Genomic DNA, 25444 nt, shown 5'->3' with positions numbered 1-25444 from the left:
CTCCCAATGCTCACCTGGAGTCTCCAGGAATTGAAGATTAATCTCCAGGACCCTATTGCAAGCAACCAAGGAGGCAAACTATTGATGTATTGAAATAACTAATATTTTGTTCATTTTCTTGAGGATTTTCATTTAATAGTTATAAAATTATAACTGGTCGGAAAGCTGCTTGATTGCGTGTCAGCCATGGCTCAGGTGGCAGCTACTGAATCACAAGGTTTTCCAGTTCAAGCCCCACTCCAGGGCTTTGGATCCAAAAATCTAAGCTGATGCTCCATTGCATACTGAGGGAGTGCTGCACTGTTGGAGGTGCCTTCTTTCAGGTGAGATGTTAAACATGCTTAGGTGGATGGAAAAGATCCCAAGGTACTGTTTCAGTGAGCCAGGAGAGTTCTCCCCAGTGTCCTGGCCAACGTTTACCCCTCAATCAACATTTCAAAAACAGATGATCCGACCCTTAACACATTGTGGGATCTTGCTGTGCACACCTTGGGCACTATATTTCCTACACTACAAAAATGCCTGCACTTTAAAAGTGCTTCATTGGCTGTAAAGCACTTTGAGATGTCTGGTGGCTGTGAAAAGCCCTATATAAAAGCAAGTTTTTAATCAATTGACCATCAAGGGTGACGAAAGCACTTTGGACGGCCAATGACAGGCGAGTGGGGGTGGGGCCTTGGAGGCAATGGGAGGTCCTGCGGTGAAAGCTCCTGGAGTAATGCCGACCAGAGCTGGTGACACTGCTGGCTAATTGTTGTGTTGGCAAGACAGGCTGGAGGTGGGGGGAGAGGTGGCAGTGCCCTCATCCCTGAGATTGCCAGTAGCCTTGTCCATATCAACACTAGACATGCCTCCACAGATTCCTCAGACTGTAAGGCTTTGGATTTTGAGAGGCAAAAGACCAGTGCCCTGGTTTTCATCCTTTGTGATTGACAGGTTCAAGAACCAATGACACATCTGGCACTCCTTGACAAATGGCAGCATTCAGAGTTCTACATGTGGTTAATAGTTCCAATACTCACTAGTAGGAGGACCACCGTGGAGGTTTACAGCTCGCCTGGAAGTTTTGAATCTTCAATGAAGCCTCAAAGATGAATCACAGATATCCAGATGGACAATTCTTAAGCAACATCAGGTGAATTGTCTTGAATTAATTAACATTCAGACTGCAGTCATGCAATTGCTTTGTGATTTTTTGTTTCAAAGAATATGCTTTATTCATAACATTTGTAAAAGTACATTACACAATAGTTCAGCTTTTGACATCACATAAAGTGCAATACAGTTCACTTTCAATACAGTCTGTGACACTCTGAGGCACCTCACTGCACTTAGTATTACAGGTTACATTTACATTTCATGCACATATTTGCATTTCAGGTCAAACATCCTCTGGTATATACAACCCAAGGAGCTCTACGGGCTGTTCCCAGGGACACACACTGAGGCAAACAGCAACTGCAACTGGAGCATCATCAATTCGGTGCAAGATGCTTTTTGGTCTGCACGAAACTTGTTGGTCTTCCAGTGCAAAGTGTTGTCCCCGACCGAGTGTTGCAGACTGGCACATTACAAGGTCCAGGACTACGTGCTGCGGGGCACACTAAAGCTTGGGGCAGCTGCCACAAAGGCACAATGGGGAAAGGTCACTGTCTAAGGCCTTTCTGCCATAGTGCACCGAGGGTCTGAGAATTGTATAGGCCCCCCGGGGGCCCTGTATGACCCACATTGAATATATGCAGTGAATAGTGCATGTATTATTCATAGGATGTGGGCTTCGCTGGCTGGACCAGCATTTATTGCCCTTCCCTAGTTGCCCTCAAGAAGGTAGTGGTGAGCTGCCTTCTTGAACTGCTGCAGTCTATGTGGCGTAGGTACACCCACGGTACTGTTAGGAAGGGGTTTCCAGGAATTTGACCCAGCGACAGTGAAGGAATGGTGATATATTTCCAAGTCAGGATGGGGAATGGCTTGGAGGGGAACTTCGAGGTGGTGGTGTTTCTATCTATCTGCTGCCCTTGTCCTTCTAGATGCTAGTGGTTGTGGTTTTGGAAGGTGCTGGCTAAGGAGCCTTGGTGAATTCCTGCAGTGCATATTGTAGATGGAGAGAGTAAATGTTTGTGGATCTGGTGCTAATCAAGTGGGCTGCTTTGTCCTGGACCATGTCAAGCTTCTTGAGTGTTGTGGGAGCTACACTCATCCAGGCAAGTGGGGAGTATTCCATCAAACTCCTGACTTGTGCCTTGTAGATGGTGGACAGTCTCTGGGGAGCCAAGAGGTGAGTTACTTGTCGCATGATTCCTAGCCTCTGACCTGCTCTTGTAGCCACAGTATTTACATGGCTAGTCCAGTTCAGTTTCTGGTCAATGATAACTCCCAGGATGTTGACAGTGGGGGATTCAGTGATGGTAATGCCATTGAACATCAAGGGGCGATGGTTGGGTTCTCTTTTGTTGGAGATGATTATTGCCTGACAGTTGTGTGGTGCAAATGTTACTTGCCACCTGTCAGACCAAGCCTGGATATTGTCCAGCTCTTGCTGCATTTGGGGATGGACTGCTTCAGTATCTGAGGAGTCACGAATGGTGCTGAACATTGTGCAACCATCAGTGAACATCCCCACTTCTGCCCTTATGATGGAAGGAAGGTCATTGATGAAACAGCTGAAGATGGTTGGGCCAAGGACACTACCCTGAGGAACTCCTGCTGTAATGTTCTGCAGCTGAGATGACTGAGCTCCAACAACCACAACCATCTTCTTTTGTGTTAAGTATGACTCCAACCAGCGGAGAGTTTTCCCCTTGATTCTCATTGACTCCAGTTTTGCTAGGGCTCCTTGATGTCACACTCAGTCAAATACGGCCTTGATGTCAAACGCAGTCACTCTCATATAATAGCAAAATACTGCGGATGCTGGAAATCTGAAACAAAAACAAAAATGGCTGGAAAAACTCAGCAGGCCTCACAGCATCTGCGGAGAGGAATACAGTTGACGTTTCGAGTCCGTATGACTCTTCATCAGAACTAAGGAAATAGAGAAATGAGGTGAAATATATGCTGGTAGAGGGGGGTTGGGACAGTTAGAGCTGGATAGAGGGCCAGTGATAGGTGGAGGTAAAGAAGAGATTGCCAAAGATGTCATAGACAAAAGGACAAAGGGGTGTTGACAGTGGTGACATTATCTAAGGAATGTACTAATCAGGAGATTAAGGGTAGCAAGCAGGACAAGCAAGTGGCAGATGGCCCCAGTGGGGGTGGGGTGGGGTGGAGGAAGGGATCAAAATTGGCTAAAAGGAGGAGATAAAACAATAGATCGAAATAAATTTTAAAATACGAAGGAAAAGAAAAAATATTTTTAAGAAATTATAAATTATTGGAAAAGGGGGGATCGGAAACGGGTGGGGATGGAGGAGTGAGTTCATGATCTGAAGTTGTTGAACTCAATATTAAGTCCGGAAGGCTGTAAAGTGTCTAGTTGGAAGATGAGGTGCTGTTCCTCCAGTTTGTGTTGAGCTTCACTGGAACATTGCAGCAGGCCAAGGACAGACATGTGGGCATGAGAGCAGGGTGGCGTGTTGAAATGTCAAGTGACAGGGAGGTCTGGGTCATGCTTGTGGACAGACCGAAGGTGTTCTGCAAAGTGGTCACCCTGTCTGCGTTTGGTCTCTCCAATGTAGAGGAGACCGCATTGGGAGCAACGAATGCAATAGACTAAATTGAGGGAAGTGCAAATGAAGTACTGCTTTACTTGAAAGGAGTGTTTGGGCCCATGGACGGTGAGGAGGGGGGAAGCAAAGGGGCAGGTGTTGCACCTTCTGGAGTTGCATGGGAAGGTGCCGTGGGAGGGGTTGAGGTGTACGGGGTGATGGAGGAGTGGACCAGGGTGTCCTGGAGGAAACAATCCCTGTGGAAAGCCACAGGGTGGGGGTGGGGGGTGGGGGGGTTGGTGGGGGGGGGGGGGGGGGGGGGGGGGTGGTTGGTGTGAAAGGAAGATGTGTTTGGTGGTGGCATCATGCTGGAGTTAGCAGAAATGGCGAAGAATTATCTTTTTAATGCGGAGGCTGGTGGGGTGATCAGTAAGGACAAGAGAAACCCTATCATGTTTCTGGGAGGGAGGAGAAGGTGTGAGGACTGATGCGCGGGAGATGGGCTGGACACAGCTGAGGGCCCTGTCAACCACCGTAGGTGGAAAACCTCGGTTAAGAAAGAAGGAAGACATGTCAGAGGAACTATTTTTGAAAGTAGCATCATCAGAACAGATGCGACGGAGGTGAAGGGATTGAGAGAATGGGATGGAGTCCTTACAGGAAGCGGGGTGTGAGGAGCTGTAGTTGAGGTAGCTGTGGGAGTCGGTAGGTTTGTAATGGATATTGGTGGACAGTCTATCACCAGAGATTGAGACTGAGAGGTCAAGGAAGGGAAGGGAAGTGTCAGTGATGGACCATGTGAAAATGATGGAGAGGTGGAAATTGGAAGCAAAATTAATAAATTTTTCCAGATCCAGACGAGAGCATGAAGCGGCACCAAAGCAGTCATTGATGTACCGGAGAAAGAGCTGTGGAAGGGGGCCTGAGTAGGACTGGAACAAGGAATTTTCCACATACCCCATAAAGAGACAGGCATAACTGGGGCCCATGTGGGTACCCACAGCCACACATTAATTTGGAGAAAGTGAGAGGAGTTTAAGGAGAAAAGGTTCAGTGAGAGAACAAGTTCAGCCAGACGGAGGAGAGTAGCGATGGATGGGGATTGCTCGGGCCTCTGTTTGAGGAAGAAGAGGAGAGCCCTCAAACCATCCTGGTGGCGGATAGAGGTGTCGAGGGATTGGACATCCATGGTGAAGAGAAGGCGATTGGGGCCAAGGAACTGGGAATTGTTGATATGATGTAGGTTGTCAGAGGAATCACGGATCTGGGTGGGAAGAGACTGGACAAGGGGAGAAAGAATGGAGTCAAGATAGAAAGAAATTAGCTCCATGAGGCAGGAACAGGCTGACACAATTGGTCTGCCTGGACAGTCCTGTTTGTGGATTTTGGGTAGGAGATAGAAGCGGGCTGTCTGAGGTTGGGAGCCTATGAGGTTGGAAGCTGTGGAGGGTAGATCTCCAGGGGAGATGAGGTCAGCGACAGTCCTGGAAACAATGGCTTGGTGTTCAGTGGTGGGGTCATGGTCCAGGGGGAGGTAGGAGGAAGTGTCTGTGAGTTGACGCTCAGCCTCTGCGAGGTAGAGGTCAGTGCGCCAGACAACAACAGCACCACCCTTGTCAGCAGGTTTGATGACAAAATCAGGGTTGGACCTGAGAGAACGGAGTGCGTCACTCTCACCTCACCTGGGGATTTCAGCTCTCTTGTCCATGTTTAAACCATGGCTGTAATGAGGTCAGGAGCTGAGTGGCCCTGGCGGAACCCAAACTATGCAGGTTATTGCTAAGCAACTGCTGCTTGATATCACTGTTGATGACCCCTTCCATTACTTTACTGATGGGGCAGTAATTGGCCGGGTTGGATTTGTCCTGCTTTTTGTGTACAGGACATACCTGGGCAATTTTCCACATAGCCAGGTAGATGCCAGTGTTGTAGATGTACTGGAACATCTTGGCTAGGAGCCCGGTAAGTTCTGGGGCACAAGTCTTCAGTACGATTGCCGGAATATTGTCAGTGCCCATAGCCTTTGCAGTATCCAGTGCCTTCAGCCATTTCTTGATATCACGTGGAGTGAATCTAACTGGCTGAAGACTGGCACCTGTGATGTTGGGGAACTCCAGAGGAGGCCTAGATTGATGGTTCACTTGGCACTTCTGCCTGAAGATTGTAGCAAATGATTCAGCCTTATCGTTTGCACTCATGTGCTAGGCTCCTCCATCCTTGAGGATGGGAATATTTGTGGAGCCTCCTCCTCCAGTGAGTTGTTTAATTGTTCACCACCATTCACGACTGGATGTGGCAGGACTGCAAAGCTTAGATCTGATCGTTTGGTTGTGGGATCGCTGAGCTCTGTCTATCACTTGCTGCTTATGCTGTTTAGCACAAAAGTATTCCTGTGTTATCGCTTCACCAGGTTGACACCCCATTTTTAGGTATGCCTGGTGCTGCTCCTGGCGTGCCCTCCTGCACTCTTCATTGAACCAGGGTTGATCCCCTGGCTTGATGGCAATATTAGACTGGGGGATATGCCAGGCCATGAGGTTACAGCTTGTGTTCGAGTACAATTCTGCTGCTGCTGCTGCTGCTGATGGCCCACAGTGCCTCATGGATGCCCAGTCTTGAATTGCTATACCTGTTGGAAATCTATCCCATTTAGCACGGTGGCAGGGTGGTAGTGCCACACAACACAATGGAGGATAACAAAAACAGAATTACCTGGAAAAACTCAGCAGGTCTGGCAGCATCGGCGGAGAAGAAAAGAGTTGACGTTTCGAGTCCTCATGACCCTTCGACAGAACTTCAAGTTCTGTCGAAGGGTCATGAGGACTCGAAACGTCAACTCTTTTCTTCTCCGCCGATGCTGCCAGACCTGCTGAGTTTTTCCAGGTAATTCTGTTTTTGTTTTGGATTTCCAGCATCCGCAGTTTTTTTGTTTTTAACAATGGAGGATATCATCATTATGAAGCCGGGACTTGGTCTCCACAATGACTGTGTGGTGATCACTCCTACTGTTACTACCATGGACAGATACATCTGTGGCAAATATGGACAAGGAAACCTCCTGCTGATTACCATGTTCCACCCTCCCTCAGCTGATGAATCAGTGCACCTCCATGTTGAGCACCAGTTGGAGGAAGCTCTGAGGGTGGGTGAGGATGGGGATTTAGTGAGGATGAGGTCAAGTATGTTTTTCGCTCACCACATGTTGCAGACCCAGTTGAGCAGCTACGTCATTTAGGACTTGGCCAGATCAGTCAGCAGTGGTGATACCCAGCCATTCTTGGTGATGGACATTAAATTCCCACACCCAGAGTATATTCTGCACCCTTGCCACTCTCAGTGCTTTCTCCAAGTGGTGTTCAAGTTTGGCCTGATGCCATGCCACTTCATGGGGGCCGAAGTTGATGTGGAGGGCTCTCAGGGCAACTCCCTCAGGTGAGCTGTGCCGCTACCTCTGCTGGGTCTATCCTGCCGGTGGGACAGGACATATTCAGGGATGGTGGTGTCTGGGACATTATCTGTAAGGTATGATTCCATAAGGCTGGCTATGTCTGGCTATTGCTTGACTCACCTGTGAGACAGCTCTTTCAATTTTGGCACTAATCCCCCAGGCATTAGTAAGGAGGACTTTGCGGGGTTGAGATTGCTGTTGTCATTTCCGGTGCCTCTGTCAATGCCAGGTGGCCTGTCTAGTTTCGTTCCTTTTTTGTGACTTTGTAGCAGTTTTTTTTTTAACAACTGAGTGGTTTGTTTGGGCAGAGTCAACCACATTGCTGTGTCTGTAGTCACACGTAGGCCAGACCAGGTAAGGACAACAGATTTTCTTCTCTAAAGGGCATTAGTAAACCAGATGGGTTTTTACAACAATCGACAATGGTTTCATCATCAGACTTTTAATTCCAGATTTTTTTTTTGTTGAATTCAAATTCCATCATGGTCAGATATGAACCAGGGTACCCAGCGTATTACCCTGGCTCTCTGGATTACTAGTCCAGCAACAATACCACTCTGCCATCATCTTCCCACAATGGTATTAAAGCACTTCAGAATGCAACATGATCTATGTAGATAACTTAAATGCCATTGCACTCTCTGACTGCCTGTAAAGACTATGTTGAAATGTCTGTAACGCTCATTGATTGTATTGAAGCATGATCTATGTGGAAATCATGAATATGATTGCACTTTTTGTGATGTCCATTTTGAAATGTTTTGTAATGTTCTTTCAGGTAATTTATAATATAAAGTATATTTTTCCAAAAAAAAGTATATAACCCAAGGGGTTTTACACATAGCCCTGGGGCGTACAATGGCAATAGGAACTCAGAGTGCGGTCTTTCCCTGTTGCTCCCAAGCCTTACGTGTGTCGCTCAGCATGTAGTCCTGGACCTTAGCATGTGCCAGTCAGCAATACTTTGTCCTGGAGGTATTGTGTAATATGTTAGTCCATCAGGTAGGTGGCAATATTGCACTACATGCTCTTGATTCTTGCTGGAAGCTAAATTGCATGAATTACTTCTGAATGGACCAGGAGAAAATCCTGCTCAATTGCTATGGTTGACTTGTGCCTCGGGATGTCAGCAATTGTAACCTAGACATGCTGTCTCCATAGGTCATCATACAGGAAGGATATGACCAGGTGGTCCATCAGCCTTGCAGCTTCCTGACCAAATACTAACACCAATCCTGCTCCTCATCCTGACCACCCTTCACCACAACACTGCCCCCCAACCCACCCCACTGCACCACCCCGTCTCACCTCATACCCAGCCTGGGAGAGGCAGAAACTGGGACAAATTCAAGGACCAGTAAGGGGAGAAAGAAATATGGATAATTTGTCTCCAACCACCTCAGTGGATCACGTGGGCTGTTAAACCATAGATCTTTTAGATTACAAGGTATGAGGAAGGATGTGAAGGTTTTGGTTAAAGTACAGAAAAGACATACTAGAATGCTTCCTAGAATGAGGTTATTACAGTTACTCAAATACATTGGGGAAGTTGGATTGTTTTCCTCAGCGCAAGGAAAGTTCAGCGGAGATTTGATGGAAGCATTTAAAATCATGAGAGGGTGAGATTGAGTAAATGAAGAGAAACTGTTTCCAATGGCTGAAGGGTCAATAATCAGAGGGCAGAGAGATTTAAGGTGATTGGCAAAAGGATCAGAGGCGACATGAGAAAAAACCTTTTACACAATGGCTGGTTAAGATTGGAATGCACTGTAGGATAGTGGATACAGATTCAATAGTAACCCTCGAAATGGAATTGGGCAAATAATTGAAAGAGAGGGAAATTGATGGGATCTGGGGTAAAATTGGGAGAATCAGACTAAGTGGTTTAGCCTTTGAAAAGAGCCAGCACAGACCTGATAGCGCAATGAGAAGCCATTCAGCCTATCTCAGTCTTGTTCTATGTCCCTCTGCCTGACAATGATTTGAGACTAAACCAGTCTGCTCACAATCTCGATGTTACATTTGACCCCTAGATAAACTTCTGATCACATTTATGCGCCATTGCTAAACTTGCCTGCCACCTGACTTAATCCCTGCCGCAGCTCAGCTGTTGCTAAAATCCTCATTCATGTTTTTGTTTCCTCTGGACTTGATTCCAATGCACCTCTGGCTGGTATTTACCCTCCTTGAACTCAAAAACTCTGCTGCTAGTGTCTTAACTCACATCAAGTCCCATTCCTCTATCACCCCTGTGTTCGTGGCCTTCATTGACTCCCAGCCAAGCAACATCCTCGCTTTATAATTCTTGTCCTTGTTTTCAAATCCTTGTACCTCCCTAGCTCTGTAGTCTCCTCCAGCCCAACAATCCTCAGAGATATCTATGTTTATCTGTGTTTATTTAATTCTGAATGCTTGAGCATCCTTGATTTCAAATATTCCACCATTGGCGGCCCTGCTTTTAGCTGTCCAGGCTCTAATCTCAGGAATTCCCTCCCTAAACTTCTCCACATCACTTTTTTCCTTTAAGACACTCCTTAAAACCTACCTATTGGACCAAGATTTTGGACATCTGACCTACAGTCTAAAGTGTCAGCATTGACTTTGCATTGGTTGCCCTCTAAGTCATAAGGGTCTGAGTTCAAGGCTCATTGCAGGGCTAGAGAAGGAAAGTCAAGTGAGTGCAGCATTGTCAGATGTGCTGTCTTTTGGTTGAAACATTACCCTGCTCGGGTAATGCTCTGGGCACCTGGGTTCAAATCCCACCAAGACAGATGGTGAGATTTGAATTCAATAAAAATCTGGAATTAAATGCTCAAACATATGAACAAGGAGAAGGAGTAGGGGTCATTCGGCCCCTTGAGCCTGCTCCGCCATTCAATAAGATCATGGCTGATCAGATTGTGGCCTCAACTCCACTTTCTCGCCTTCCCCCAATAATCTCTGCCTCCAGAATCTGTCGACCTTTGCCTGAAAAATATTAATTGACCCTGCCTCCCTTGTTCTCTGGGGGAGAGAGTTCCACAGAGTCATGGCCTTCTGAGAGGAAACAATTTTTCCTCATCTCCATCTTAAACAGGAGACCCCTTATGTTCAAACTGTGTGCCCCCTAGTGCTAGCATCTCTCACAAGGGGAATCATCCTTTCAACATCCACCCTGTCAAGTTCCCTCAGGATCTTAATTATGTTCCAATGAGATCACCTCTCATTCTTCTAAATTCCTGTGGCACTATTTTTGAAGAAGAACAGGGGAGTTATATTCATTCATGTGGGCATTTATTGTCCAACGCTAATTGGGCTTGTTCAAAGGACATTTTAAGAGTCAACCACAGTCATGTGTAGCACAGACCCTTCCCCTAAAGGGCATTAGTGAACCAGATGGGTTTTTACAACAATCAACATCATGCTCACCATCAGGCCTTTAATCCCAGATTTTTATTGAATTCAAATTTCACCATCTGCCATGGTGGGATTTGAACCCAGTCCCCAGACCATTACTGTAGGCTCTGGGGTACTAGTTCAGTGACAATACCACTACCTCCCCCACTTTATGCATTTATCCCCCGATCAACATCAGACGCACACACACACAAAAGGATTAGACTGTCTAGTCATTATCATCTTGTTAGCTCTGAAGAAGGGTCATGCAGACTAGAAACATTGGCTCTCTCCACAAATGCTGTCAGACCTGCTGAGTTTTCCGGGCATTTTCTGTTTTTGTTTCAGGTTTCCAGCACTGGAAGAATTTTGCTTTTATATTATCATATTGTTGTTTGTTGGATCTTGCTGTGTGCAAATTGGCTGTCACATTTCCTATGTTACAACTTAAAAATACTTAATTAGCCGTAAGGTGCCTTTTAGATGTCTGGTGGTTGAGAAAGGCGCCATAGATATGCAAATGTTCTTCTCCTTAAGTGGATCTGTGTCTCATTTTACTACAGAACGCTCCTGCGAAGTGCTCCGGGCCGTTTTATTACACTAAGGCTGCTGTAAAAATGTTATTATTTGTTCAAGTAGTCGCTTCGGTTCTCACATTACACAGCTGTAGCTGAGGTGTGAAGCAAAAACCAACCATCACACCTCAGTTACTTAAAGCAAAAAACTGCGGCTGCTGGAAATCTGAAACAAAAAATACAGAAAATGCCGGAAAAAACTCAGCAGGCCTGAGAGCATCTATGGAGAGAAAGATGGAGTTAACATATATACCTTTATATTTCACCCCTCTCCTATCTTTACTTAGTTCTGTTGAGGGGTCATGAGGACTCGAAACGTCAACTTTGCTCTTCTCCGCCGATGCTGCCAGACCTGCTGAGTTTTTCCAGGTATTTCTGTTTAAGAAGGAGTTAACGTTTTGAGTTCAGCTCTGAAGAGTCATACGAATTCGAAACTTTGGCTCTGTTCCTCTCTCCACAGATGCTCTCAGGCTTGCTGAGTTTTTTCCGGCATTTTCTGTTTTTTTTTAGATTTCCAGCATCCGGAGTATTTTGCTTTTATGTAACTGAGGTGTGTATTGGTTGAGCAGCCGCCTTCTTCCACGCAACATTCAATATCAATTGTGATCCAGTCCGGGTTTTGGCAGGAGCTGGTGAGTTCCCAGTCTCTCTCTCAGGAGGAAGGATGGAGAATAAATTGGACGGGGTGAGGGGGAGTTTGTGGAGGAGGAGGCAGCTCCAAATACATGGAGCTGGAGCAGAGAGGAGGAGTTGTTGAAAGGCAGCCAGAGTAGGGCACAGATGGAATGGGTGCCAGCTCAGACTGCAGGGCTGTGCGAACCTACCAGGGGCCAAGCTTGGTGCATTGATGCAAACCTGCAAAGCGTAGGTGTCAAATGGCTGGGCGGCTGTGAAACGAAACGCAGCGTTATTTTGTTCCCCATGAATGCAGACCCTCTGCAGCAGCACTGGCAGCTCATCTCTGCAACGAATTGACAGCCTGAATGAGACAAACTCCATCGAGACCTTTAAAAAGTATTTCACCAGTCAGCAGAGATCTGAAAGGGGAGTTGCCTTTCTCTCTCTCTCTCTCTCCCATCTCCGCCCCCTTTAAGTTTTCATTTGCTGACTCTTGACAGCCCTGGGAAATTACCTCTCGCCTCGCTGCAGTCCCTCAACTGAGCTGCCCCAGCCTCCTCGCAGGGATCTCCCTGCGCTTTCCGTGGGCTTTCTGGGGACTGCCCATTGAATGTGGGGTGCCTCAAATCTCAGGCCTTGCAGTTCGCAGCTGGTATTGCCCTGCGTTTTGAGTAAGTATCCGGAATCCGTACAGCGAGGCAGGTGGTTAGATGTGTGTGTCTGTGATGTGTGTGTGTCTATGTCTGTGTGCATGCCTGTGTGTGTCTGTGATTTGTGTTTGTGTGCGTATGCGTGTGTATATGTGTGTATCTGTGTCTTTTTTATGTGTGTATATGTGTTTGTGTGTGTGAGACTGTGTGTTTTTGTGTCTGTGATGTGTGTTTGTATATGTCTGTGTTTCTGTATGCATGTCTGTGTGTGTGTCTGTGTTTGTGTCCGTGATACATGTTTGTGTTGTCTGTGTTTCTGTGTGTATCTATATATATATATATATATTTGTGTGTGTGATGTGTGTTTGTGTATGTGTCTTTCTGTCTGTGTGTGTGTGTCCGTGATATGTGTTTGTTTCTGTGTGTATATATGTGTGTGTGTGTGTGTGTGTGTGAGAGATGTGTGTCTGTCTGTCTGTGTCTGTGTTTGTGTGCTGACAGCTGTGAGTCTTCATCAGGGCCTGGCTGTTTAATGTAACTTTGAATCTCCATCAGCTGCAGCAAGAGTGAAACACCAGATCAACGTTGAAACTGATGCAGCAACTACCCACTGCTGGGTGCATGAGACCCTCGCCGAACCAACTCCCTTGCCCCTATTGTTAAAACTGCCCTTGCCTCCCCGCCAATTTATTTTTGCTTCTTAAATTGTTTCAGTCTTTGAAAGTGAAACAGCTTTCTGTAATTTTTTCTTGATTGCCAAACATTCAACGCTGTCTGACAGTGAAACTGCAGTCTGGCATTGATCTGGACCTTCTTCTGCTCCTTGTTTAATTATCTGCTTGCCTGTGGGAGGTTGTGCAGATTGCAAGGGCTGGGGCTGGGATCAGTAGCGGAGGGGGAAGGCAGGCCGGGGGGGGGTGGTTGCGGGGGAGGTGGTAGGGGTGTGGGGGAGATGGGAGGAAGGAAATCATGGAATATTTTTGAGGGGGAGTGTTTGATTTTGTGTCTCTTGTGAGTGAATTTGTTAACTGCAGTTAGTTAGTGAACTGTCTTGTCTTCCTCTTTCTCTCTACATGTGACTGCAAAGGCAAGCAAAGTGCAGTTTGACTCCAAGACATTGCAGATAAAGAGTTTTAATTCTGATTGGTTTAAAGCAGACTGTGTACACTGTGGAGAATGGGAGCCTGCACCTGCTGAAAGCACAGGTCCTGACCACTTGCTTCTGATATTTGCGTTGTTAAGGAGGTGACTGCTGTTGCCATGAGGACCCCGCAACCTGGGCAGGGTTGACCAGTTCGCTCGCCTTGCTTCTTTTGATCTGCAGTTGTGACTGTGCCCTCGTTCCTGGCTGCATCGTACCCTGTAAATCGCTCTTCAGAAAACAAAGCCAAGACACAAGCCTTTCCTGGCCCTAGCCGCTGGAGGCAGATCTGGGGAACAGTATGGTCAAATCTGGAGAGGTTCCCCAGCTGGTGGGCATCCCAGGATTGACTTCTGCCTTCCAACGACTGTTCGCTCTCTCCTGAAGGAGCTTGGTTTTCCCCTGGCGTCGCGGTCTGCATCGATGGGGAGGCTGTTCAACAGGACTTGGTTTTCCACTTAACCACCTCCGGAAGAACTCCCGAAATTCCCAGGGGCACGTATGCCGGCAACTTTATCAATGTTGATGACAGAACTTCCCTCCTCATCCTAGCGAAGGACCTCGCCTCAGAAAATTGTACCTTTTGGGCCCACCGCCAAACCCTTCTGTGAATAGGCAAAGCTTGCTCACATCACTTACCCTGCTGCCCCACCCCACCCCCAACTGTCCACATCTGAGCCGAGCCAAGCCAGAAGGCCCCAAAATTGCCCACCACTCTTCCTGCCACAGATGCTTCCCAGAAGCAGGAACTGTAATGCTTCCTCGGACAGTTCGTCACATCCGGGATGGAGTGAAGCTGGAACTTTCAGGAGAAGATAACGTCATACTGAGTGGTTACAGAGCTAGAGATCCAGATGTAGATTCGCCTCTGGTAGGTTGAGATGTTCTTAATCTTGGTCTTGTGGCTTCATACTATTGATGGGCCCGCTCTGGCTATTTGCCTAGGGTTAGCTTTGGTCATCTCTCTCAACCCATATAGTGTGATGAAATGCTAATGAATGATGCAATGGTGTCCTTCTCCTTTAACAGTGAAGACAGCAACAGCCCACCCAATAAGACCCAGCAGCCCAATGTGACACCAATGGTTTTCAAATTCAGCTGCTCCCCAACCCCCACCCCACATGTTTTCACCTAGTGAAGTAGTCAAATGAAGAAGATTTAAGGCAGTTAGCTAAAGTAGCAGGGTGACACAAGGAGGAACCTTTTCACGCAACAGATGGTTAAGATCTGGATTGCGCTGCCTGAGAGAATGGTGGAGGCAGGTTCAATTGAGGCATTCAAGATGGAATTGAATTATTTACCTGAGAAGGAAGAATGTGCAGGTTTACAAGGGGAAGGTGGGAGAATGGCTTGAGGTGAATTTCCAATTCGGAGAGCTGGTGCAAGCACAATGGGCTGAATGGCCTCGTTCTGTGTTGTGACAATTCTATGATTCTGTGATAGTCCTTAAGGAAATCAAATGACCTGATTATGCCTGAGCTGAGGCACGGGAAAGTGATGAGGGAGTGGCCTCAGAAATTGGGGCCCTTTTTTTAGACAGGGAGTAGTTTATCTAGGTTTGATGACCGTACGAAGCTGGGTGGGAACATAAGCTGTGAGGAAGACACAAAGAGGTTTCAAAGAGGTAGAGATGGGTTAAGTGAGTGATAAGGTGACTGATGGAGTATAATTTGGGGAAGTGTGAGGCTACTTACTTTGTTCATAAGAATACAAAAAATATCAGAATATTTTGTAAAATGTGTGAAATTTGTAAACTTTGATGTTCAAAGAAACATGGGTGTGCCCATACAAGGAACACAAAGTCAGCAAGCAAGTGCAGCAAGCAACTAGGAAGGCAAATGGCATATTGACTTTTATTGCAAGGGTGTGTCAGTACAAGAATAAGAAAGTCTTGCTACGGTTGTACAGGGTATTTGGTGAGACCACACCTGGAATATTGTGTGCAATTTTGGTCTCCCTATTTAAGGAAGGATATATTTGCATTGGAGGCAGTACAGTTAATATTCATGAGATTGGTCCCTTGGATGAGAGGGTTGTCCTAAGATGAGAGGCTGAATAAAGTGGACCTATATTCTCTGGAGTTTAGAAGAATGAGAGGAGATCTCATGGAAACATACAAGATTCTGAAGGGGCTTGACAGGGTGGATCGTGAACAATTGTTTTTTCCTGGTTGTTGAACCTAGAACACTCAGGAGAAGGTGAACGATCATTTAGGGTTAAGATGAGGAGAAATCTTTTCCATAAAGGCTGATGAATTTTGGAATTCTCTTCCCCAGATAGTTTGTTTTTCATTCATTTATGGAATGTGGGCATCACTGGCTAGGACAGCATTTATTGCCCATCCCTAATTGCCGTTAAGAAAGTGGTGGTGAGCTGCCTTCTTGAACCACTGCAGTCCATGTGGTGTAGGTTCACCCGCAGTGCTGTTAGGTAGGGAGTTCCAGGATATTGACCCAGCAACAGTGAAGGAACAGCAATATATTTCCAAGTCAGGATGGTGAGTGACTTGGAGGGGAACTTGCAGGTGGTGGTGTTCCCATCTATCTGCCGCCTTTGTTCTTCTAGATGGTAGTGGACATGGGTTTGCTAGGAGCTGCCTAAGGAGCCTTGGTGAGTTTCTGTAGTGCATCTTGTAGATGGTAGATACTGCTGCCATGTGCCTCATGGTTGAGGGAGTGTATGTTTGCAGGTGGGGTGCCAATCAAGCAGATTGCTCTGTCCTGGATGGTGATGAGCTTCTTGAGTGTTGTTGGAGCTACACTCATCCAGGCAAGAGGAGGTTATTCCATCACAGTCCTGACTTATGCCTTGTAGATGGTGGACAGGTTTTGGGGAGTCGGGGATGAATTACTTGCCACAGAATTCCTAGCCTCTGTACTGCTCTTGTAGCCACAGTATTTATGTGGCCAGTCCAGTTCAGTTTCTGGTCAATGGTAACCCCAAGGATGTTAACAGAGGGGGATTTGGTGATGGTAATGCCATTGAATGTTAAGGGGTGGTGGCTAGATTCTCTCTTGTTGGAGATGGTCATTGCCTGGCACTTGTGTGGTGCAAATGTTACTTCTCATTTGTCTGGATGTTGTCCGGGTCTTGCTGCATTTGGACATGGATAGCTTCAGTGTCTGAGGAGTTGTGAATGGTGCTGAACATTGTGCAATCATCAGTGAACAACCCCACTTCTGACCTTATGATGGGAGGAAGGTCATTGATGAAGCAGCTGAGAACACTACATTGAATACATTTAAGGCTGGGATAGTCAGAATTTTGATTTCTCAGGGAATCAAGGGCCATGGAGAATGGGCAGGAAAGTGGAATTGAAGCTAAGGATCAGTCATGATTGTATTGAATGGTGGAGCAGGCCCGTTTGGGCAGCATGGTATACTCCTGCTCCTATTTCTTATGTTCTAGTAAGCGCTAATTGAAAGTGGATGGGTTTGTTCCATACTGACACCAGCTTATGCCTTCCCCTGCCTACCCCTCCTCCCCAGCCCCAAGGGGCAGATTGCAAACTGCATGAGGGAGAAAGGAATAGAAGGGCGTGTTGATAGGGTGAGATGAGGACGGTTGGGAGGAGACCCAGGTGAAGCACAAACAATGGTTGAATGGAATGGCCTGTTTCTGAGCTGCAAATTTATCTTACTTGCGTCATGAAAGTCATCAGCTTGCGGCTGTGTAGATCTTTTAATGTAGGAAAATGCCTGAAGCCACACATGTCATTCTGGCTCATTAACAGATACCATAGAAGGAATGACAAAAGCTTGGTCAAAGAGGTGGGCTTAAAAAAAGGGAAAACTTACATTTATATTGCACCTTGAACAAAGGCAGGCAGTCCCAAAGCACCTTGAAGCAACCCCTGAAGTGGAGTCATCGTTGTGACGGAGGGAACGTAGCAGCCAATTTGTGCACAGCTCCTCCAGACAGCAATGAGATATTGACCATTTTTTAAAATGATGTTGTTTGAGGACGTAACTATTGGGCAGAAGTCGTGGGAGAGCTCCCCTGCTCTTCTTCGAAACAGTGGTCATGGGAATCTTTAACATCCTCCTGGGAGGGTCAGACATCTGGGTTTAAGGTCTCGCCTGAAAAATGGTACCTTCGACATTGTTGAATTTTCTTGTCGACTGGCCATGCTGCTCTGAGTCAATGACTGAGCTTAATTTCTTTAGAGGAAAGATGCCCAAGGACAGATAAGGCGGAAATCTTTTGTGGCCACGTGTGCAATTAGTACCAGCCTTACCAGTTACACTGCCTGCTGTGATTAAATATATGGAGGATGTAGACAAAGGTGACCAGTAATCCACAATAGATAAAACAATGGAAAAGTCCTGAAGTACTTACACTTGTTACCGGCTTGAACATCATTTAAATCTAGAGGACACAGATTTAAGATAATTGAGAAAAGAACCAAGGGAAGGTGAGGAGATATAAGTAAAATACTGCGAATGCTGGAAATCTGAAACAAAAACAAGAATTGCTGGAAAGACTCAGCAGGTCTGACAGCATCTGTGGAGAGGAAGACAGAGTTAATGTTTTGAGTCCGTATGGCTCTTCATCAGAACTAAAGAGGTGAGGAGAATTGTTTACACATTTGATCTGGAATGCGCTGCCAAAGGGGCAGTGGAAGCAGATTCAATGGTAACTTTCAAAAGGGAATTGGATAAATATTCAAGAGGGAAAATTTGAAGGGCTACGGGGAAAGAACAGGGAAGTGGGGTTATTTGGATGGATCTTTCAAAGAGCCAGCAGAGGCATAATGGGCTGAATGGCCTCCTTCTGAGCTGCATCATTCCATGTTTATGTCCTGATGTCTACTTCTAACGCTACTATTCTAGGTAGCATTTATTAAAATTAGTGAATGCAAATCACGGCTTTGCATGTTCAGTTTCCTGGCAGGCTGGGTTCTGCAGACATGTAGGAAATTCACCCTTTAGTATCCTCATTGCACAGTGAGACCACTCCCTTAATGCATTTTGTTTAAACAGATTGCTGACTGTATTTAAGTCAGGTAAAGATTCAGCGATCCAGGATGTGGAATCTCCTCCTGGCGCCAGTGACAAAGGACAGTGTTCCACATGCAAATCCACGCACATGCCCCCACCCACCCTCCGCGCGCATAGCCCAATACGTGACTCGATGCGGAAAGTGTTGCAGGGAGATAAGCCTGAACAGTGGGCAGTTTACTATTGATGTGAGCACTGGGACCAGTAACTCTTGCAGCCGTAACAGGCAAATGACATTCTAACAGATTGTGCCTTTTGGGCTATAATTTCACCTCAGGTTCACGTTGAGGGGTAGAATTAGCAGAAAGTAAAACTCAAAAATCTGAAGCTATACGCCTCCCTTTATAAAGCCCAGGATTATGTATGCCTTATTCGCCACTTTCTCAACCTGCCCTGTCAACTTCAATGATTTGTGCACATATGCATCCCCCTACAGGATCCCTGCACCCCCTATAGCTTTGTACCCTCTATTTTATATTGCCTCTCCTCATTCTTTCTATCAAGATATATCACTTCAACCGTCTTCTGCATTAAATTTCACCTGCCATGTGACTGCCCATTCAACCAGCCTGTCCACGACCTGTTGAAGTCCATCACTGTCCTCCCCATAGCTCACAACACTTTCAAGTTCTCTGCCATCTGCAAATTTTCACACCAAAGTATTGAAGGAAACTCAGGGCCAATTTGCATGCCGCAAGATCCCACAAACCGCAATATAATAAAGTACAGATCACCTGCCCTAGTGAAGTTGGCTGAGGGATAAGTATTGTCAAACCCAGTGGCAAGAACACCCCTGCTCTCCTCTTAAATAGTGCCGTTAGATCTATTACATCTGTCTGACAGGGCCTAGGTGACCTCGGTTTACCATCTCATCCGAAAGACCTCCGACAGTGCAGTACTCCCTCAGTATGGCACAGGGAATGTTGGCCTGGATTATTGGCTTAAGTCTCTGAGAGTGGTTCATAAACCCATAGCTTTCTGAATTTTCTTTCCATATTTAAGATTTTCAGTGTCACGTCCATGGTTAGATATAGATTAGCCTAGAAAATGGCAAATAAAAGAACATCTTTTCTGAAATTACTTTGTCCGCTATATTAAATGAAATGTTAAACCATTTTTTTCAAGACAGTAAACAATTAGGACAAATGCTTTAGTTGCTCATCAGGTGATACCACATGCTATATAATTCCTAAGCCACTGTGATTTTCTTTTCAAAGGGCAGTATAGGGGAGAGGTATTTTCCCCTAATTATGCCTCCTTATTTATGTTCATAGCTTTTTAAAACAATAATAATTATTTACTTTACATAAACATTAATTCTGTTTAATGCCAGGGGCTGGCTGGTGAATGGTGTCATCTAATCTGTTGCCGTCTGTTGTGAGGAAATAAATATGATGCCTCCTTTGTGCAACATGAAACTTATGCTGACAATCAGATTTTTGTCTTTGAATGCTTTTAACAGTTGCATTTCAACACTCTTTTACCACAACGAATTTTTACACTCGTTTCCCCATAATGTGCAACTCCTCATGACTGCAAGATAACTGATATTCGCTAGCAACATGGCAAATCAGTTTTCAAAGGTAAGTAGTTAAGTTGTCTAAAAGGTGCTGGCACTAACAGGGAGATGACAATTGCGTGGGGCAAGTGTTTTCTTGTCATTGCCTTCCACTATAAACCATAGGAACAGGAGGAGGCCATTCAGCCCCTTGAACCCGTTCTGCTACCCTATTAGATCATGGTTGATCTGAACTGTAACTCTGCCTTGATTCCATAATCCTCAATACCCTTGCCTAACAAAAATGATCCAATCTCAATCATGAAAATTTCAATTGACCCCCCCTCCCCCCACACCCACCCCATCCTCACTGCCCCCACCAGCCACCACAAGATTTTAGGGAGAGATTTCCACTTTGTTTTGTGTGAAAAATGTAGTTCTTAAAGCCTAGTCGTATTGACTGATGGAGCAGGCTCGACTGGCGGCAGAGACTCCTCCAGCCCCTTTTTACGCTAAATGAAAAAATAGCTACTACTTCAACTCCTGGTAGCTGCCCTGTGGAAACCCTGCTGTAAAGGAAATATGTCTGAATGCCTAGTGAAGTCGATATTGGGTTCAGCTGCAATATCTGTTGGAAGAGGAGACTGTTACACTTGCTGCTTAGCACTGCCTCTGCAAAATATGTCACTTACGCAAAATGCCATAGAGAAACACTGATTCCTCATGAAGTTAAATCCTGACACAAACCAGCATCATCGGAAGAGGGGGCAAATAATATGGTTCCCGCATTTTACCGTAATTCTATTCCATAGATTGCTTCTCACAGTAAGTAAGTGGCTTCATCTGAACCCTTCCTTTCTAACCTTTGTAATGTCTCCGACTCATATCCCTGTTTATTTTTTGGGTGGACCTTTTAGTGCTCATCAAATCATGTGAGGGACATCCCTGGTGTGGAATGGAATGCTTTTCTCCTGTTAGGAAGTGCAACTTCCAGGTCAGCTATAGCTCAGCAATAAAAACAGAAAATGCTGGAAATACTCAACAGGTCTGGCAACATCTGTGGAGAGAGGGACAGAGTTAAAATTTAGGGTCGAAGACTCTTTGTCAATTCAGATTTTCAGAATCCATATTATTTTGCTTCAGGTACAGCACAGGGTTAGATACAACGTAAAGCTCCATCTACACTGTCCCATCAAACACTCCCAGGACATGAACAGCAGGGGGTTAGATACAGAGTAAAGCTCCCTCTACACTGTCCCCATCAAACATTCCCAGGACAGGTACAGTACAGTTAGATACAGAGTAAAGCTCCCTCCACACTGTCCCCATCAATCAGTAAATCATAATACATAAAATTTACATCAGGGAAACAGGCTGTTTAGCACATCAGGTCCCTGCTGATGTTTATGCTGCAAATGAACGTCCTTCCACCCCTCTCCATCTCACCCCTTCAGCATTTCCTTCTATTCTCTTCTCCCTCTTGGGCTTATTTACCTTCCCTTCAAATGCAGCTGACCTACTCACCTCAACCACCCACATTCTCCCCACATGGGCTGGATCATTGTCAGAGACCCAAGGCCCACTACATTTGCAATGCTCACTTCCAGGCTCTGGACAATGCACGGGAAACCCATGCATAATGTTTGCAAGGAGCAGGGGTCTCGGACCTTAAAGTAGGGCCACTTGGTGAGGGGCTGGGAAAGCTGAGCCCTGCTGCTGTCCCTGAGCTCCGAGTTGGAACTATTGCTCCAGGGGAGGTCTGCTGGCTGCGAAACATGGATAGCTCTGCTTATTACAGGGCTGTCCTTCCTTTTTTGCCCACCTTTCTTTAAGTGCCCAATGATTAACTCCAGCTGGGAGTGGATCCCTAATTCCCCAGTCACTGGCACCCTCACTCCTGCCAACTTCCTCCAGCAAAAACACCGGAAACACAACTTAGACGGAAGTTTGAAACCCACTCATTGACCACTGGAACCTAATACTCCAATACTAGTTTCTGTAAGGCCTCACACCCACACTATGCCCTGTGACCTCGAATAAACCAGTTAAATAAGCTATCGTGAATGGCCAACTTGTTTCAGTGCAGGTACAATCAGCCATGATCCTGCTGTCACTTCGCCAAGATTGTGAAGTGGGCACTTTTTACAGAATAGAATCACAGAATAATAAAGCACAGAAGGAGAGCATTCGGCCCACCACACCTGTGTTGGCTCTTTGAAACAGCTATCAATTCGTCCCACTCCAATGATCTTTTCCTCTGCAGACCTGCAATATTCCACCATCCAGCACTTATCCAATTCCTTTTTGAAAGGTAAAAGCAAAAAAACTGCGGATGCTGGAAATCCAAAACAAAAACAGAATTACCTGGAAAAACTCAGCAGGTCTGGCAGCATCGGCGGAGAAGAAAAGAGTTGACGTTTCGAGTCCTCATGACCCTTCGACAGAACTTGAGTGAATCCAAGAAAGGGGTGAAATATAAGCTGGTTGAAGATGTGTGTGTGTTGGGGGGGTGGGGGGGGGGGGGGTTGGTGGCTGGGTGGGGGGAGAGAGAGAGAAGTGGAGGGGGTTGGTGTGGTTGTAGGGACAAACAAGCAGTAATAGAAGCAGATCATCAAAAGATGTCACAAACAACAGAACAAAAGAACACATAGGTGTTAAAGTTGGTGATATTATCTAAACAAATGTGTTAATTAAGAATGGATGGTAGGGCACTCAAGGTATAGCTCTAGTGGGGGTGGGGGAGCATAAAAGATTTAAAAATATTTAAAAATAATGGAAATAGGTGGGAAAAGAAAAATCTATATAATTTATTGGAAAAAACAAAAGGAAGGGGGAAACAGAAAGGCGGACCGGCCATACAAATACTGTGGCTACAAGAGTAGGTCAGAGGCTGGATATTCTGCAGAGAGTAATTCACCTCCTGGCTCCCCAAAGCCTGCCCACCATCTACAAGATGCACTGCCACAACTCACAGCACCTCCCAGACCCGCCATCCCCCTTCCTTTTGTTTTTTCCAATAAATTATATAGATTTTTCTTTTCCCACCTATTTCCATTAGTTTTAAATATTTTTAAATCTTTTATGCTCCCCCCACCCCCAGTAGGGCTATACCTTGAGCGCCCTACCGTCCATTCTTAAATAGCACATTCATTTAGATAATATCACCAACTTTAACACCTATGTGTTCTTTTGTTCTGTTGCTTGTGACATCTTTTGATGATCTGCTTCTATCACTGCTTGTTTGTCCCTACAACCACACCAACCCACTCCACTTCTCTCCCTCTTTCCCCCCACCCAAACCACCCCCCCCCTGCCCACCACCCCCTCCCACACACACACACACACACACACACACACACACCTTAAACCAGCTTATATTTCACCCCTTTCTTGGACTCATTCAAGTTCTGTCGAAGGGTCATGAGGACTCGAAACGTCAACTCTTTTCTTCTCCGCCGATGCTGCCAGACCTGCTGAGTTTTTCCAGGTAATTCTGTTTTCCTTTTTGAAAGGTATTATTGAATCTGATTCCATCTCCCGTTCAGATAGCGCATTCCAGATCACAACAACTCACTGTGTCTATAAAAGAAATTCTCCTCATTCCCCTCTCTAGTTTTTTTTGTCAATTATTTGAAATCTGCATCCCCTGGTTACCCAGCCTCCTGCCACTGGAAACAATTTTCCCTTGTTTACTCTTTTAAAACCCCTCACAATTTTGAATATCTCGATTAAATTTCCCCTTCATCTTCTCAGCTCTGAGGAAAACAACATCAGTTTCTCCAGTCTCTTCTCATAACTGAAGTCCCTCAAACCTGGTGCCATTCTAGAAAATCTCCTCTGTACCCTCTCCAAGGTTCCAGTTGTTGCTGCGATATAGGCTGTTTGGGTCTTGGGTTAATTAGGAAGTTCTCTCAGTGGCCAGGCAATGACCATCTCCCCTTGACATTCAATGTCTTTACCATTGCTAAATCCCCCACTATCAATATCCATGGGGTTACCACTGACCAGAAACTGAACTGGACTGGCCATACAAATACTGTGGCTACAAGAGTAGGTCAGAGGCTGGATATTCTGCAGAGAGTAAATCACCTCCTGGTTCCCCAAAGCCTGTCCACCATCTACAAGATGCACTGCCACAACTCACAGCACCTCCCAGACCCGCCACCTCTAAAACCTAGAAGGACAAGGGCAGCAGGCACATGGGAACACCACCATCTGGAAGATCCCCTCCAAGCCACACATCATCCTGATTTGGAAACACATCCATCGTTCCTTCACCATCGCTGGGTCAAAATCCTGGAACTCCCTCTCTAACAGCACTGTGGGTGTACCTACACCACATGAACTGCAGCAGTTCAAGAAGGCGGCTCACCACCACCTTCTCAAGGGCAATTAGGGATGGACAATAAATACTGGCCATGAATGAATAAAACAAAAACACTTGAAAGTTATTTTTGTTTTTAAGTGACAGATAGAGAGGTGCTCGGATGTGCACATAGGCTGATGGATGAAAGCAGCTGTCTTGTGTCCATATTAGTTCCTTTCAAAATACCCTTCTCCTGACCTGTACAGATGCATTCGACTCTCATTTCCCTTAGTTCAGTTCCAATTTTCCAACTGGCTCACATCCCAACAGTTTTTTTTCTCCCAGTGACCCTGACGTCTGGGTTGGAAAAGAATGGTAAACAGGATGTCCTTTGAACAGACACAAAGTGCCCATTATTGTGTCGGGTGTCATAGCACAATGAAATTAGATGCGCGTGCCTGAACCCTGGAAGAGGTCAAGTCCAAACATTCCCCTCCGAACCTATGAGCATGGCTGGCACAGCTGCAGGGGTGAAATTTGTTGGCCGTTTTAACTGTGCGATTTCCTCTTACTTCTATCAAAGCTGATTTACTCTCATGTGTTGTTGCTTTCCGGCTTTTGTAACTCCTTGCTGGTGTCCCACTTGGCCAGAGTTTCCCTTACTTTACCTCTCCTCATTGATTATCGCTCCCCTCGCCCCTACCAAACGCTGATGTGAGTCCCCCACCCCCGCACCTCCCCTCAAATCATCGTTCACTTCCTTTCGCCTCAAACCAGTGGCCTTCATTCCACTCAGAAGGTTTCCATAGTCACTTGACCATGAAGAACGTGTTTACAAAACGGCCATTACCCTCGAGTTACTGCCGCAGTCAGGTAGGATAGATAGTTGCATTTTGGCAGGAAGAATGAGAAGAGACGATATATGGTACAATTCTTTGAAGGAGCTGCAAAAACGGAGAGACCTGGCGGCGTTTGCGCACAAACCTTTGAAGGTGGCAGGACAGGTTTCAGAAAGATACTTCGCACGGAGAAAACAAATTGGATTCGCTTTTCAAAAGAGTCATGCAGAATTTGATGGGCCGAATGCCCCCTTCCATGCTACACTGTTGCATTATTCGATGAGAGTGAGGTAGAGGCACAGAGAGGTTTACGGAGCGAATCCGAGTTGGGTCTAACCAAGGCAGCT

At 45.9% G+C, this 25444-nt stretch overlaps 1 protein-coding gene across 5 annotated transcripts in view; it reads left to right on the top strand.

The window, feature by feature from the left end:
• The window catches only part of LOC121291513 (ral guanine nucleotide dissociation stimulator-like), a 167380-nt gene that overhangs the window by 4789 nt on the left and 137147 nt on the right, over positions 1-25444 (top strand). The window contains exons 1-2 of one of the 5 annotated variants that reach the window (XM_041212811.1): positions 11989-12334; positions 13401-14325. In XM_041212811.1, coding sequence (XP_041068745.1) covers positions 14209-14325 — 117 coding nt within the window. In that variant the 5' untranslated portion in view covers positions 11989-12334; positions 13401-14208. Of the gene's footprint in view, positions 1-11988; positions 12335-13400; positions 14326-25444 lie in introns of those variants that run through there. The other 4 variants (XM_041212806.1, XM_041212810.1, XM_041212807.1 and 1 more) reach the window with 4 other exon arrangements.

Source organism: Carcharodon carcharias, chromosome 19, assembly GCF_017639515.1.
Source record: "Carcharodon carcharias isolate sCarCar2 chromosome 19, sCarCar2.pri, whole genome shotgun sequence".
Classification (NCBI taxonomy): domain Eukaryota; kingdom Metazoa; phylum Chordata; class Chondrichthyes; order Lamniformes; family Lamnidae; genus Carcharodon; species Carcharodon carcharias.
This window is presented reverse-complemented; position numbering and strand designations above follow the sequence as displayed.